The sequence below is a fragment of the Nerophis ophidion genome, linkage group LG13, assembly GCF_033978795.1.
Source record: "Nerophis ophidion isolate RoL-2023_Sa linkage group LG13, RoL_Noph_v1.0, whole genome shotgun sequence".
NCBI classification, from domain to species: domain Eukaryota; kingdom Metazoa; phylum Chordata; class Actinopteri; order Syngnathiformes; family Syngnathidae; genus Nerophis; species Nerophis ophidion.
Genome location: NC_084623.1, coordinates 17038295 through 17053589, shown reverse-complemented (window position 1 = coordinate 17053589; position 15295 = coordinate 17038295). Strand labels below are relative to the sequence as shown.

General features: G+C 35.6%; 1 protein-coding gene across 1 annotated transcript in view; it reads right to left on the bottom strand.

Moving 5' to 3' along the window:
• Positions 1 to 6531: 6531 nt before the first annotated feature.
• ralba (v-ral simian leukemia viral oncogene homolog Ba (ras related)) overlaps positions 6532 to 15295 on the bottom strand; it is a 35442-nt gene continuing 26678 nt past the window's right edge. The window contains exons 3-5 of the mRNA XM_061918472.1: positions 14488 to 14696; positions 7441 to 7618; positions 6532 to 7366 (exon numbers count right to left, since the gene is read on the bottom strand). Of these exons, the coding sequence (XP_061774456.1) occupies positions 7244 to 7366; positions 7441 to 7618; positions 14488 to 14696 (510 nt within the window). The 3' untranslated portion in view covers positions 6532 to 7243. The remainder of the gene's footprint in view (positions 7367 to 7440; positions 7619 to 14487; positions 14697 to 15295) is intronic.

The window sequence follows — 15295 nt, the reverse complement described above, 5'->3', positions numbered from 1 at the left end:
ACAATAATTAATCAAAACCAATGTCACATTAAATATTCCACTTTGAGATATTTTGGGGGAAAATGTTTCATATTTTGTGTTTGCCATATAAAAACAAGAAGGGCCTAATGAAGTGAAGTGAAGTGAATTATGTTTATATAGCGCTTTTTCTCTAGTGACTCAAAGCGCTTTACATAGTGAGACCCAATATCTAATTTTTACATTTAAACCAGTGTGGGTGGCACTGGGAGCAGGTGGGTAAAGTGTCTTGCCCAAGGACACAACGGCAGTGACTAAGATGGCGAAAGCGGGGATCGAACCTGCAACCCGTAAGTTGCTGGCACGGCTGCTCTACCAACCGAGCTATAAGAACAAACAAAAAACATAAACAACAATAAAAGTTTTAATTGACAGATGGATCTGAATTTGATTTCAAGACGATTGTGTTTAAAGTAAACAGTAAAAAAAAAAAAGTTTTTTATTTTTAATGAGGAGGACCCCTTTTTGATCCCCAATAAATTTAGTGCGATTTTTTGGGGTGTGTCATTGCTAAAAAAAATAATAACAAATTGAAATCAATGGTGTTGTGTTGACATTGTTAAGGCTCCAATTATTCTATAATCTCAAATATTCCACTTTAAAATTCTATTGGGGGAAACTATTGCATATTTTGTGTTTTTTTCCCCATAACAAAACAGGGTTTTCTTCAACAAAAAAGGGCATACAACTTAAATCTTTTAAAAACGTTATATTGACAGATAGACCATCTAGAGCAGGGGTAGGGAACCTATGGATCTCGAGCCAGATGTGGCTCTTTTGATGACTGCATCTGGCTCTCTGATAAATCTTAGCTGACATTGCTTAACACAATAAGTAATGAATAATTCCGCTGGTAATCCATCCATCCATCCATTTCCTACCGCTTGTCCCGTTCGGGTCGCAGGGGGTGCTGCAGCCTATCTCAGCTGTATTCACAGTGTTAAAAATAATGTTCAAAATGTAAAACATTCTCATGCATTTTAATCCATCCATCCGTTTTCTAGAAGTCGCATTCATGGTAAGAAGTCTTCCGAGGATGTCGTAGTCGTAGTGGTTTGTACAGCCCTTTGAGACATTTGAAGTGAATTATGTTTATATAGTGCTTTTCTCTAGTGACTCAAAGCGCTTTACATAGTGAAACCCAATATCTAAGTTACATTTAAACCAGTGTGGGTGGCACTGGGAGCAGGTGGGTAAAGTGTCTTGCCCAAGGACACAACGGCAGTGACTAGAATGGCGGAAGCGGGAATCGAACCAGCAACCCTCAAGTTGCTGGCACGGCCACTCTACCAACCGAGCTATGCCGCCCCCATTTGTGATTTAGGGCTATATAAATAAACATTGATTGATTGAAGTTGTTTTTATTTCTTATCTGTTAGCTTCAGAATAACAATGTTATCAAAAAGAACAAGAGACTTATTGTACTTCAAATATGTTGGTCGTACTTAAAAATGCATGCATTTAGTTGTAGTCAGTGTTAAAAAAAATATCATTTGGCTCTCACGGAAATACATTTTTAAATATTTGGCTTTCATGGCTCTCTAAGCCAAAAAGGTTCCCGACCCCTGATCTAGAGATCTAAACCTTGAATAACAATAATACAAAATAACAACACATTTGAAATATTTTTTGACCAAAATCCTTTGGGGTCCCCCTGGGATCAAGCCTGAGGGGAGGCCTAAATGTATATTTTTACACACATATTGTATTGGTTTTTAAAATAAAAACTTGCTTTGATTTTCCAGTGTGCGGCCCTCAGTGGAAAAAGTTTGGACACCCCCGGCCTAAAGGGTGACGCAACACTCCCATCTTCTGGCCGAAAGGGGGAACTTCACCCCCCTGTGAACAAAAGCGGGAGCGATTCTCCGTCCATTGCGTTTATCTCACAGGTCGAACGCAATCCCGGCGAGTCTGCTTCTCTGTCTGTATAATGAAGGAGTGTGATGGTGTTTTATCGCGCCTTCATCTCCTACATTAGCTGAGATATAATGAGGGTTACTCAGAGGACGGCGCGCCATGATTAAAGACCTTGGAGCGTGTTGGTGACACTGCATCGGTCATTAGGCCGCCTCACTTCGCCCTTTCATATATCTCCAAGTAAGTGCCTGGCAGCGGGTTTAACGGAGCACCTAATCTGCCTATTTAGCGGCCAAGGGGAAAGGGTGCCGTGTCAGGTAAATACGCCGTCACAGGTCCGCTCTTTTACTGGGGATTTCATCATCAGTCAGGCCAGGGGTCACCAACACAGTGCCCGCGGGCACCAGGTCGCCCGTAAGGACCAGATGAGTCGCCCGCTGGCCTGTTCTAAAAATAGCTCAAATTGCAGCACTTACCAGTGAGCTGCCTCTATTTTTTTAAATTGTATTTATTTACTAGCAAGCTGGTCTCGCTTTGTTCGACATTTTTAATTCTAAGAGAGACAAAACTCAAATAGAAATTGAAAATCCAAGAAAATATTTTAAAGACTTGGTCTTCACTTGTTTAAATAAATTCATCTATTTTGCTTCTTATAACTTTCAGAAAGACAATTTTAGAGAAAAAGTATAACCTTAAAAATGATTTCAGGATTTTTAAACACATATACCTTTTAAATTCCTTCCTCTTCTTTCCTGACAATTTAAATCAATGTTCAAGTAAATGTGTTTTTTTTTATTGTAAATAGCAATAAATACATTTTAATTTAATTCTTCATTTTAGCTTCTGCTTTTTCGACGAAGAATATTTGTGAAATATTTCTTCAAACTGAATTATGATTAAAATTAAAATTAAAATAATCTGGCTAATCTAGAAAATCTTTAAAGTCACATTTAAATCTTATTTCAAAGTGTTTCGAAATTCTTTAAAAAATGTTGGTCTGGAAAATATAGAAGAAATGATGATTTGTCTTTGTTAGAAATATAGCTTGGTCCAATTTGTTATATATTCTAACAAAAAGGCAGATTGGATTTTAACCTATTTAAAACATGTCATCAAAATTCTAAAATTAATCTTAATCAGAAAAAATTACTAATGTTCCATAAATTATTTTTACAAATTTTCAAAACGATTCGAATTAGCTAGTTTTTCTCTTCTTTATATCTTTTAATTTTTGAATTTTAAAGAGTCGAGATTGAAGATAAACTATTTTTCAAAATTTAAATTTTCATTTTTTTCCTGTTTTCTCCTCTTTTAAACCGTTTAATTAAGTGTTTTTTTTTCATCATTTATTCTCTACAAAAAACCTTCCGTAAAAGGAAAAACAAAGTACGACGGAATGACAGACAGAAATACCCATTTTTTATATATATATATATATATATATATATAGATTTATTTATTAAAGGTAAATTGAGCAAATTGGCTATTTCTGGCGATTTTATTTAAGTGTGTATCAAACTGGTAGCCCTTCGCATTAATCAGTACCCAAGAAGTAGCTCTTGGTTGCAAAAAGGTTGGTGACCCCTGAGTCAGTCAATACCAAGGTGTCTCCGGCCCATAGGGGGCGACATAATTGCCCCGAGCTTCCAAAGACAAGAAATAGTACATCGTGAACTACCTTGCAGAATGACGCTAAAGTCCCCTTTGTGTAAAATACACAAATCAAGCCCCTAAGTCATACTTGCCAACCCTCCCGGATTTTCCGGGAGACTCCCGATATTCAGCGCCTCTCTCGAAAACCTCCCGGGACAAATTTTCTGAGTGGGGACAGCCTGTTTTCACGTCCGCTTTCCCACAATACAAACAGCGTTAAAACAGCGTTATAACTGTAGAATGATCGAGGGCGAGTTCTTGGTTTCTTATGTGGGCTTATTGTTAGGCAGTTTCATTAACGTCCTCCAGCCCGGTAACAACATACAACAACAGCAGTCACAAAACACTGTCATCAAAATGTACTTTAACATTATAATAATGACTATAAATATGACAACATTCCTATATTTCACAGCGATGATCTGTTACTTAACAATTAAGTACTGTCATCAAAATGTACTTTGTATATTAATATAACTGTTATTTCACAATAATATACTGTCATCAAAGTGGAGTCTAGCATTAAAATAATGACTATAAAAATAACAAATAATACTAATCACAGCGTTTAACTGGTATATGATAATAAAATACTATCATCAAAATTTACTCTACATTAAAATATAACTGTTTTTTCACAGTAAAATACTGTCATCAAAGTGGAGTGTAACATTAAAATAATGACAATAAAAAAATAACAAATATTAATACTAATCCCAGCGTTTAACTGGTATATAATAATAAAATACTGTCCTCAAAATTTACTGTAACATTATAACAATGATTATAAAATGACAATATTCATATATTTCACAGCGATTAACTGTTATTTAACAATTAAATACTGTCATCAAAATTTACTGTACATTAAAATATAACTGTTATTTCACAATAAAATACTGTCATCAAAGTGTAGTGTAACATTAAAATAATGACTATAAAAATCACAACATTCCTATAATTTTAAACAATTAACTGTTATTTCAAAATAAAATACAGTCACCAAAATGTACCGTAACATTACAACAAATGACTGTAAAAAAATGGCGATATCCTTATAACTACTATAAAAATAACCATATCCTTAATTAACAGAAATTTACTGTTATTTCACAATAAATTACTATCCTCAAAATTTACTGTAATATTAAAATTATGACTATAAAATAAATATTATTGATATTCACGGCATTTAACTGATATTTAATAATAAAATACTTTCATCACAATTTACTGTAACACTGTAAAAATGACGACATCCCTGTATTTCACAATGATTAACTGTTATTTCACAGTAAAATACTTTCAAGATTTACTGTAGCATTAAAATAATTGCTCTAAAAATCACAATATGCCTATGTTTAAAGCAATTAACTGTTATTTCAAAATAAAATACTGTCATCAAAATTCCCGGCAACATTACAACAAATGACTGTAAAAAATGGTGATATCCTTCTAACTACTTTAAAAATGACAATATCCTTATAATAATATAACAGCCATTTACTGTTATTTCACAATAAAATACTACCATCAAAATGTACTGTAATATATAAAAAAAAACACATAATGTTAATAATCACAGCATTTAACTATTTAATAATAAAATAGTCATGAAAATTTACTGTAACATTATAATAATGACTATGAAAATGACAATATCCCTGTATTTCACGATTTACTCTTATTTCACAGAAAAATACTTTCATCAAGATTTATTGTAACATTAAAATAATTACTATAAAAATCACAATATTCATATATTTTAAAGCCCTTAACTCTTATTTCAAAATAAAATACTGTCATCAAAATTTAATGTAACATTACAACAAATGGCAATATCGTTAGAATTTCTATAAAAATAAGAATATCCTTAAAATTAACAGCCATTTACTGCTATTTCACAATAAAATACAATCATCACAATTTACTGTAATATTAAAATAACTTATATACTGGTAAGCTCAATAGTTCTGAATATGAATGCGTGTACACACATACATATAGGTGTGTATATATATATATATATATATATATATATATATATACACACATATACATATATGTATGTATATATATATACATATACATATATTTATATATACATATATATTCATGTGTGTGTATATATATATGTATATATATATATATATACATACATACACATATATATACATACATATAAACATATATATATACATACACGTATATACACACACACACGTGTGTATATAAATAAACACACACATACATATATATCCAGATATATATGTACAATATATATATATATATATATACACACACACATATATACAAATATTAGTGTGTATATAATGATACCCACATACATATAGTATATATATACACATATGTGTGTGTATATATACATATATACATATATATATATATATATATATATATACATATATATATATATATATATATATATATACACATATGTGTATATATATATAAATACATATATATATTCATATATATGTGTGTGTGTATATATATATATACATACATACACATGTATATACACATTATATACATACATATAAACATATATATATATATATACACATACACATATATATACACGTGTGTATATAAATATACACACACATACATATATATACGTATATGTACAGTATATATATATACACACACACATATATATATATATAAATATTAGTGTGTATATGATACACACATACATATATTATATATATATATATGTGTATATATATAAATATATATATATATATATACATATACATAAATACATACATATATACATGTTTATGTATATATTTTTATGTACAAATATATATACATATATTTTTGAATATTATGAATTAATTTAAAATTAGGATGAATAGGAATCGTGGTTCGGATGTAAATCGTTTTTATGGTGCACCCTTAGTACTATGATTACACCACTATACAAGTATGTGGTAAAAACATTGATTGATAAAATGAAAAAAAACAAATTTCCAGTATTTGTACAAAAAACATTTAATTAGCAAACGGCATAAAAAAAGCATCGTCACAGTCGTGTGAAATAAATGGAAAATGGGGAATGATTGACGAGGAATGTTCAATATTACATATTCTCTGTCGATAAAATAAAAATGAGGACAAGTATGATCACTGAAGCACTTAAGTAGGTACATTAACAGCTTTTATAAAACAGTTTGATTGTTGTCAGCAAGTCTCGAATTAGAAAATGGACCTTGTAGTGCGTGTTTGTCAAAAAAGCTTGACCTGTCATAGAAAACAAGACCGTCAAGGCGGGAATGGTGAGAAGGGTCATGTGACATCAATATGATGGAGCACCTTATGCACAAACACTGCCTGACTTATTTGTTCCAAACATAATGGCATTCGTCAATATTTGGCCACGTTTGCGCCGACCGACACTCCGGTTGCTAAAAAAAAAAGGGTTTATATTACCAATAAAATAGATTTGCTGTTAATATAGCTTCACACTGAGAAGAATTAGTGTTTGAAGTAAGACAAGACAAAGGCAGTCAGTTCATGAAGATGTGCAGTCAGTCAGGACAGTGATTAGCTTCCAATTGCACGGCCGCCCAAATTCTTGGAATTAAAAAAAAAATGAGACACTAACCTTATTTTGGCTATAAAAAAATATTTTTGTTTCATTTTCTCTCCGGGCTTGGCAGTTGTGCAATATAGACTTTCAAGGCACTCAGAGTAGACAGCATCTCTCTCTGAAGCTCTTCTTGTTCTTCTTGTTCTTTCCTTTTCCGTTTTTGTCCTTGTTTTCCGACATTTTCTTCCCCCGGATGTCTCGCATCAGGTCGAAGAACACCTGGAACGACACGTGAAGGAGGAACTTTGGCATGACGGCGGCGGGGCGCGGAGAGTGAGCGTGTGCGTGAGCACCTTGTCAACGTTGGCCCTGGTTTTGGCGGACGTTTCCACGTACTGCACGGCCCACTCCTCAGCCTTCCCGCGGGCCTCGTCCACAGACACCTGCCGACGCTCCTCAAGGTCCGACTTATTCCCAACCAGGAGTAGAGGGATCTTGTCCTCCTCGGCTTTCACCCGCAGGATCTGCTCCCTGTGCACACGCAGTATTGTGCTCATCTTTACTTCTTTCCCTCACAATTTGCTTCCAACAATCCATCCATCCATTTTTCTACCGCTTGTCCCTTTTGGAGTCGCAGGGGGTGCTTCCACCAATGCGGTCGCTAATCTTGTGTTTGCACATCACATTTTATAATTTCATTCCAAAAATTTTTTGGGACAAAATAGCATGGATACGAAAGGCAAGCAACTAACGTTGGAAATGTTGACATTTGCTGGGAATGTTGATTTTCTTTTAAGAAGTCCCTCATTTCTTTGGCGATTGTTCCAGACTATAATGTAATTGCAGCAAAGTTTTGATGCTAGGGCTGGGTGATATAGAAAATGACTATATCGTGATAGGCTTCACGGTGGGAGAGGGGTTAGTGCGTCTGCCTCACAATACGAAGTTCCTGCAGTCATGGGTTCAAATCCAGGCTCAGGAGCTTTCTGTGTGGAGTTTGCATGTTCTCCCCTTGAATGCGTGGGTTCCCTCCGGGTACTCCGGCTTCCTCCCACCTCCAAAGACATGCACCTGGGGATAGGTTGATTGGCAACACTAAAAATTGGCCCTAGTGTGTGAATGTGAGTGTGAATGTTGTCTGTCTATCTGTGTTGGCCCTGTGATGAGGGGGCGACTTGTCCAGGGTGTACCCCGCCTTCCGCCCGATTGTAGCTGAGATAGGCGCCAGCGCCCCCCGCGACTCCAAAAGGGAATAAGCGGTAGAAAATGGATGGATGGATATATCGTGATATTCGAGTATACCAGGGGTGTCCAAACTTTTTCCACTTAGGGCGGCAGACTGAAAAATCAAAGCAAGCGGGGGGCATTTTGACATTTTTTTATTTTAAAATACAATACAATATATGCATAACCAATATACATTCAGGCCTCCACACAGGCTTGATCCCGGGGACCCCAAAGGGTTTTGGTAAAAAAAATGTAAAAATGTTGTCATTATTCAGTATTATTTTGTTTTATTATTATTCAAGTTTTAAATCTCCAGATCAACATTAGGTCCACCTGTCAATATAATAATTTAAAAGATTTAAGTTGTATGCTATTTTTGTCAAAGAAAACCCTGTTTTTTGATGGAAAAAAACACAAGTGAAGTGAATTATATTTATATAGCGCTTTTCTCTAGTGACTCAAAGCGCGTTACATAGTGAAACCCAATATCTAAGTTACATTTAAACCAGTGTGGGTGGCACTAGGAGCAGGTGGGTAAAGTGTCTTGCCCAAGGACACAACGGCAGTGACTAGGATGGCGGAAGCGCGAATCGAACTTGCAACCCTCAAGTGGCTGGCACGGCCGCTCTACCAACCGAGCTATGCCGCCAAAATATGCAATTATCACCCAATATTTTTTTTAAGTGGAATATTTGAGATTATATAATTGGAGCCTTAAAAAAGTCAATAACTAATAACACCATTGATTTTAATTAATTATTATTTTTTGAGCAATGACACTTAAAAACAAATCACACTAAAATTATTGGGGATCCAAAAGGGTCCTACACATTAAAGTGTAAAAAAATAAATTATACATTTTTTTACTGTTTACTTTTAGCACAATAATCTCGAGATCAAACTTCAGATCTTTCCGTAAATTATAAGTTTTATTGTTGTTTATGTTTTTTGTTTGTTCATTTTAGGCCCTTCTTTAAAAAAACAGCTCAGTTTTTATGTGGCAAACACAAAATATGCAACATTTTCCCCCCAAAATGTGTCAAAGTGGAAAATTTAACGTGACGTACTTGGAGCCTTGAATAGCTAAATAATTCATAATGACATTGATTTTGATTCATTATTATTTTTTAAATAAAGAAAAAGCCTGCATCGCAGCTTTGTGTTATTGGAGTAAACATTGCAACATTTTCTTGTTACATTTCACACGTTTGCTTTTTCATATCACTTTTAACATTTTAAACATTTTTTAAATCGTATTTTTAAAATGTGCCGTGGGGCCGTTAAAATTTTTTCTGCGGGCCGCACTCTGGACACCCCTGGAGTATACGTTCTCACGCAGTTGCTTTTAGCTGCGGGCATTACACTGCATGCGTTTCCCACTCTTTCTTGTCTCTCCTTCTCCCAGAGACTTAAAACAAGCGCACCTTCTTACATAAGTCACATACGTCATACGCCTTCACGGACCAGACAGGTAGCGACATGGTAACGTTAGCTGTGATGCCAAGGGTGCGGTGCGAGTGGTAATACGAGAGCGAGAAGGTGCGAATCTGGTAACAAATGGAGGAAGAATTAATTCCCAAGAAAAACTGGCGGTGGTTTGGCTTCAAGTGGGAAGATGTTGTACAAATATGCAGCAAAAGCCTTGCTACAAAAGTAGCACCACTGCTTATATGTGGCACCATTTGAAAAGCCACCCGCTAGAGAATAAGGAGTGCTTGAAACTCCACATTCGGTGCCACACCAACAAAATGCCGAAGCAACCATTTCCAGATCAACACCCTATGAAAAAAATTGTCAACAACAGAAGGAGATAATGTGCAGCTTTTGATTATAATTGACCACTAAATGGTAACACCTGAATAAGATTTTCAACTTGTTTAAGTGGGGGTCCACGTTAAACAATTTTTTATTGACACTTATTGAAATATCTTGTGTGACATCATGCACAAAAGTTCACTTTATTTGTTTTATACTGTTGTAGTGGCATTCTGTACAAAAAGTGAACTTTAATTTAGTGTTGTTTTGATATGTTACTTAGTGACATCATGCACAAAAGTGCACTCATAGCTTGTTTTAAAATGTCTCTGACCATCTTGCACTTTCTGTTTTGAAATGACATGAATGTTTGGGCCACTGCTCAAAAACTGTTTAATAAATACACTTTTGGTCAGTTGACTTAGTTGTGATTTCCCTCTCTTCATGAAAGTTTAAAATAAGCATATATCAATGCAGTATGAACAAGAATGTTTTAATGTAGACACATAGAATCATCATACAGCTGTGATTATATGCATCAAGTGTTCATTCAAGGCTAAGGCAAAATATCGAGATATATATCATGTATCGTGAAAATATTGAGATATTAAAAGCCATACCCTCCAGCCCTATTTGATGCTTATTTTTTTCCCAATAACATTGAAAATATATAAAACTACAGGTTGATGCAATAACTGATTTAAGTGTTCCTTGTAACTTCAACCTTAAAAACCACATGATTGCAACAAAAAATGGAAAACAAACACTGTGTTGATGTTTTACTCTTTTTATACCACAGAGACTTAAAGGTGAACTTCACTTTTTCAAAATGCTGTCAATCATTCACAATCCTTATGCAAAAAGAGGATACGTTTTTTCTTTTGTTTTGCATTTAAAACTTCTAAGGAAAAGTTAGCTAACATGGAGCCAATGGAGTTCGCTCTATTCCGCCTATAAAACATACTAAAAAACCTCCATCATCATTGTACATACATGCTGTAAGTATATATGTATTGCAAATATATATGTATGTATGTAATATTTACATATTTTAGTCATTTTAAGAATACAGCGGCGTATTAATTTCACAGCCGCATCACGTTTTTCCCTTCAAGAACAACACTACTAATCATGCAGACTCCATGAGAGCCAACGATGACTACTTTAGGACGAATGATGATCCAGAATATTCTTTTTTTGAGCCTGAACATAAAGTGGATGCTCTACAAGTTTTAGAAGCTGTGTGCCAAACAACTCCAGCTTTAGTGAATCATTAAGGCTCATGTAGCAGTATTGCTCATTGCTAAACAAGATATAAAAACTAAAAAAATAATAAAGTAATCACTTACTGTACGCTTTCTGCTCTTACTGGGATGCCGACTGATGGGATGTCACGCAAATAAGTGTCTTTTTGCCATCTCCGGACATAAATCGAATGTTAAAGTTTACCAGTTTCTTTGTTTATGTTGTATTACAAGTGAGAGCCATGATTTATAATCTCAAATTAACTTTCACCAGCTCAGAGGCGATGCAGCAGCAGCAGCTGCTCACCGGCTACAAATATCAGTCAATACGACAGCATAAGCTAGTTAGCTCTCTTCTGATCACGGCGCCGTTAAAAATAAGTTTTTCTGTGTTGGCGCTGATAATAACGATATCATTAGTAAATAAATGGTAAATGGGTTGTACTTGTATAGCGCTTTTCTACCTTCAAGGTACTCAAAGCGCTTTGACACTACTTCCACATTTACCCATTCACACACACATTCACACACTGATGGAGGGAGCTGCCATGCAAGGCGCCAACCAGCACCCATCAGGAGCCAGGGTGAAGTGTCTTGCTCAGGACACAACGGACGTGACGAGGTTGGTACTAGGTGGGATTTGAACCAGGGACCCTCGGGTTGCCCACGGCCACTCTCCCACTCCGCCACGCCGTCCCTACTAGATAATTGTTTTTTCGAGGGCTCTATGGGCGCAATATAATACTTCCATTTTCCGCATTACATTAGCCATGTTAGCCGCCTTGTACTTGTCGTATTTACCGGCTTGGAATGCATAAAAAAAAGACATAGATAGGGATTGGGAATGATAGGCAAAAATTCAAAACATGCAATTCCCCTTTAATGTTTATGTCACAGACAATCACTTTATTTAATCCTGGCAGCCAAAAACGTGATTAAAATTGGATTAATCTTGCTGCCGTTCTTTAAGATAATTTATCAATCATCCATTTTTAAGCAAGCACACTGTGGAAGTTGCGTCCGAGCGAGTGCTGCTGATCACACTTTCACCGGAGCCTGCCGTTCAGATTTGAACACGGTATATCAACCATCAATGTATTTTTGATGTCTTGACTTTTCAGTCTGTCGTCTTTCTCTCCAACTCTCCAACCCTCCTCCTTCTGCTGTTCCCGACCGCTACTGTTAAAGACAACAGGGAAACCTGGGAAATCTAATCACCTGCCAGCTGTGTCTCGCCATCAGCAATGCCACGCCCCCGCCTAATGGTGCTCTGTCTTCAGCACCATGGACAGAGGCGGTGATCTTTACTCCTGCAGACGCCCTGATCACTCCCTCCCTACACACACATATTCTTGGGAAAGTGCGGTCTGATTCATATGCCTGCTATGTTCTTTATCCGTAATTTATTTGTACAAACCCTGTTTCCATATGAGTTGGGAAATTGTGTTAGATGTAAATATGAACGGAATACAATGATTTGCAAATCCTTTTCAACCCATATTCAATTGAATGCACTACAAAGACAAGATATTTGATGTTCGAACTCAAACTTGATTTTTTTTTTGCAAATATTAATTAACTTAGAATTTAATGGCTGCAACACGAGACAAAGTAGTTGGGAAAGGGCATGTTCACCACTGTGTTACATCACCTTTTCTTTTAACAACACTTAATAAATGTTTGGAAACTGAGGAAACTAATTGTTGAAGCTTTGAAGGTGGATTTCTTTTCCATTCTTATTTTATGTAGAGCTTCAGTCGTTCAACAGTCCGGGGTCTCCTCTGTCATATTTTACGCTTCATAATGCGCCACAAATTTTTGATGGGAGACAGGTCTGGACTGCAGGTGGCCGGGAAAGTATGTGCACTCTTTATTTTACGAAGCCATGCTGTTGTAACACGTTCTGAATGTGGCTTGCTGAAATAAGCAGGGGTGTCAGTGAAAAAGACGGCGCTTAAATGGCAACATATGTTGTTCCAAAACCTGTATGTACCTTTCAGTATTAATGGTGCCTTCACAGACGTGTAAGTTACCCATGCCTTGGGCACTAATGCACCCCCATACCATCACAGATGCTGGCTTTTGAACTTTGCGTCGATAACAGTCTGGATGGTTGGCTTCCCCTTTGGTCCGGATGACACAATGTCAAATATTTCCAAAAAACAATTTGAAATGTGGACTCGTCAGACCACAGAACACTTTTCCACTTTGCATCAGTCCATCTTAGATGGTCTCGGGCCCAGAGAAGCCGGCGGCGTTTCTGGATGTTGTTGATAAATGGCTTTTGCTTTGCATAGTAAAGCTTTAACTTGCACTTACAAATTAGTGACGAACTGTATTTAGTGACAGTGGTTTTCTGAAGTGTTCCTGAGCCCATGTGGTGATATCCTTTAGAGATTGATATCAGTTTTTGATACAGTGCCGTCTGAGGGATCGAAGGTCACGGTCATTCAATGCTGGTTTCCGGCCATGCCGCTTACGTGGAGTGATTTCTCCAGATTCTCTGAACCTTTTGATGATATCGTAGATGTTGAAATCCCTAAATTTCTAGCACTTTCTCTTCGAGAAATGTTGTTCTTAAACTGTTTAACTTATTGCTCACGCAGTTGTGGACAAAGGGGTGTACCTCGCCCCATCCTTTCTTGTGAAAGACTGACCATTTTTTGGGAAGCTGTTTTTATACCAAATCATGGCACCCACCTGATCCGAATTAGCCTGCACATCTATGGGATGTTCCAAATAAGTGTTTGATGAGCATTCCTCAAGTTTATCAGTTTTTATTGCCTCCTTTCCCAACTTCTTTGTCACGTGTTGCTGGCATCAAATTCTAAAGTTAATGATTATTTGCAACAAAAAAAAAAAAGTTTATCAGTTTGAACATCAAATATGTTGTCTTTGTAGCATATTCAACTGAATATGGGTTGAAAATGATTTGCAAATCATTGTATTCCTTTTATATTTACATCTAACACAATTTCCCAACTCATATGGAAACAGGGTTTGTACCATTAATTTGTCACTTGGTTGTTGAGGGGACAAAAAAAAAAGGAAAATCAAAAGATTATTTTTAAAGCAGACAAAACAGTATGGAACTGAAACCATTTGAGGTTTACAGGGTACAAACATACACCCACACACACACACACACACACACACACACAGTTGGTACAGTACCTGAACTCTGCAGTGGCAGCGAATGACTCATTCTCGGTGATGGAGAAAACCAGCAGGAAGCCCTCCCCACTGCGAAAATAGTTGTCCCTGATGGCGGCGTAGTCCTCCTGGCCAGCTGTGTCCAGGATGTCGATCTGGACCTCTTCTCCATCCAGAACTACTTTCTTTCTGTAGCTGTCGGCCTTGGTGGGCTCGTAATCTTCCACAAACTGGGAATGATACATATTACAATATCATGATACATAACTATATATATATATATATATATATATATATATATATATATATATATATATATATATATATATATATATATATATATGGTGAAGCAAGTCCTGGTAATCAAAGACTATTTATTTTTTTTGTTTTTAAGTCAGTGATATTATAAATGACCTTAACAATTTTTAATACCAATTCATTATGATTAACAATGTGATGTAAGTATTTTTGTGAATATTTTGCTTCTTGATGCCAAAACATGTTGAGATTCCTTGAAATTTAGACAACTAAAACTATTCAAACTGAATCAATGTATACAAATTCTATATGACTAAAACTAAAATATATTTTAGTAAGGCTGGCAAACAACTAAAATATTTAATTGCGAATGTTCACATTTTGTCTAAAGTTAACTCAGAAATAATCACAAACACGTTTTTTTTGTTAATTTTTATCAAAACATACACCCTACACGGGACAAAGCAAATTGATTGATTTATCCAATTATTTGTTTATTGATTATGATTAAGCTTTTTTGTAACCTGAAAGCCCACACACACAGATGCAACACATTTTCTCCTTTAGATTT